Here is a 1,276-nt window from a genome sequence, read left to right as displayed (position 1 = left end):
TAATGAAGAAAGACAACAAAAAACAGCAACAAAGCAATGACTAAGAAAGTTTGCATATATTTTTTTCAATTTTATTGTCTCCAATATAACCGTCGTGTTTCCCCCCGCCCACCACAGTTCGGCGCGTGCGTGTCGGTGCAGACGCTCCACTTCATGACCGGGGTGTGCATGGCGTACAGCTCCAGCCTCATCCCCGCTCTGGAGAAGGACGACAGCGAGATCCCCCTGGTCCGCTCGGAGAGCGCCTGGATCGGTAAGGGTGCCGCAGTTTTATGTTTTATTATTATTATTTTTCAAACTTCCCGCCTCTGCTCCCACTACTTCCGGATCCTCCCCCTTGCAGCCAGCACGTTCGTGCTCAGCGTCCCCCTCGGCGCGCTCGTCTCCATGCTGCTCAACAACGCGATGGGTCGTCTCCTGCTCATCAAGACCGGGGCCGCGCCGTTCTGCGCGGGCTGGGTGCTCATCGCCACGGCCACGTCCTTCGAGATGCTCGTCGCCGGCCGCCTCCTCACGGGGGTCGCCATCGGTGAGGGTCACCCCGAGGTTCATGGTTTTTTGCCCCCCTGATTTTTTTTTGTAATTTTTTCTGATTTTTTTTGTAACTTTTGTAATTTTTTCTGATTTTTTCCGATTTCTTCGATTTTTTTTCTGATTTTTTCCTGAACTTTTCTGATTGCTTAACTGTTTTTTCTGATTTTTTCCTGTGTGACGAATATGACTTTTTTTTTCTCTCTCGGTGCCAAAGGCATGTGCCACGCGCCCTCGCTGCTGTTCTGCGCGGAGGTGGCCAACAAGAACATCCGCGGCGGGTTGAGTGCCATGGCCACGGGCTTCGCGTCGATGGGTGAGTCGTACCGCCCCGCCCCGCCCGGCCCGGAGAACCTTGTAGCTGAGACTGATGCCTCATCCCCGCAGCCATCGTGGTCTGCTACGTGATGGGCGCGGCCATGCACTGGCGGACGCACGCCTGGGCCAACTGCGCCGTCTTCGTCATCCCGCTGACGCTGCAGACCCTGTTCGCCATGGAGAGCCCCGTGTGGCTCAAGGCGCGCGCCAGGGACGAGGCGGCGGCCAAGTCCTCCATGTTCTACTACAACGACCGCGACACGGTGCGTTCAGAAAACAGTTTTTCGCGAAACAAAAGGTTTTTCGTACAGCGTTTTTTAATAACACATTATTTTTGCAAAAATGAAAGTTTTGCAAAAACGAAAGTTTTGCAAAAAACGAAAGTTTTGCAAAAAACGAAAGTTTTGCAAAAACGAAAGTTTTGCAA

The 1,276-nt window shown here is 52.5% G+C and overlaps 1 protein-coding gene across 1 annotated transcript in view; it reads left to right on the top strand.

Annotated features, from left to right (window-relative positions):
- Positions 1-117: 117 nt before the first annotated feature.
- The window catches only part of LOC127751971 (facilitated trehalose transporter Tret1-like), a gene marked incomplete at its 5' end in the record, with an annotated part of 1,989 nt that continues 830 nt past the window's right edge, over positions 118-1,276 (top strand). The window contains 4 exon segments of the mRNA XM_052276324.1: positions 118-253; positions 344-529; positions 749-847; positions 919-1,267. Of these exon segments, the coding sequence (XP_052132284.1) occupies positions 118-253; positions 344-529; positions 749-847; positions 919-1,267 (770 nt within the window).

This window comes from Frankliniella occidentalis, unplaced genomic scaffold (assembly GCF_000697945.3).
Source record: "Frankliniella occidentalis isolate FOCC.00 unplaced genomic scaffold, Focc_3.1 Scaffold2541, whole genome shotgun sequence".
Classification (NCBI taxonomy): domain Eukaryota; kingdom Metazoa; phylum Arthropoda; class Insecta; order Thysanoptera; family Thripidae; genus Frankliniella; species Frankliniella occidentalis.
Note: the sequence above shows the minus strand (reverse complement) of the source record. Positions and strands in the feature narration are given on the sequence as shown.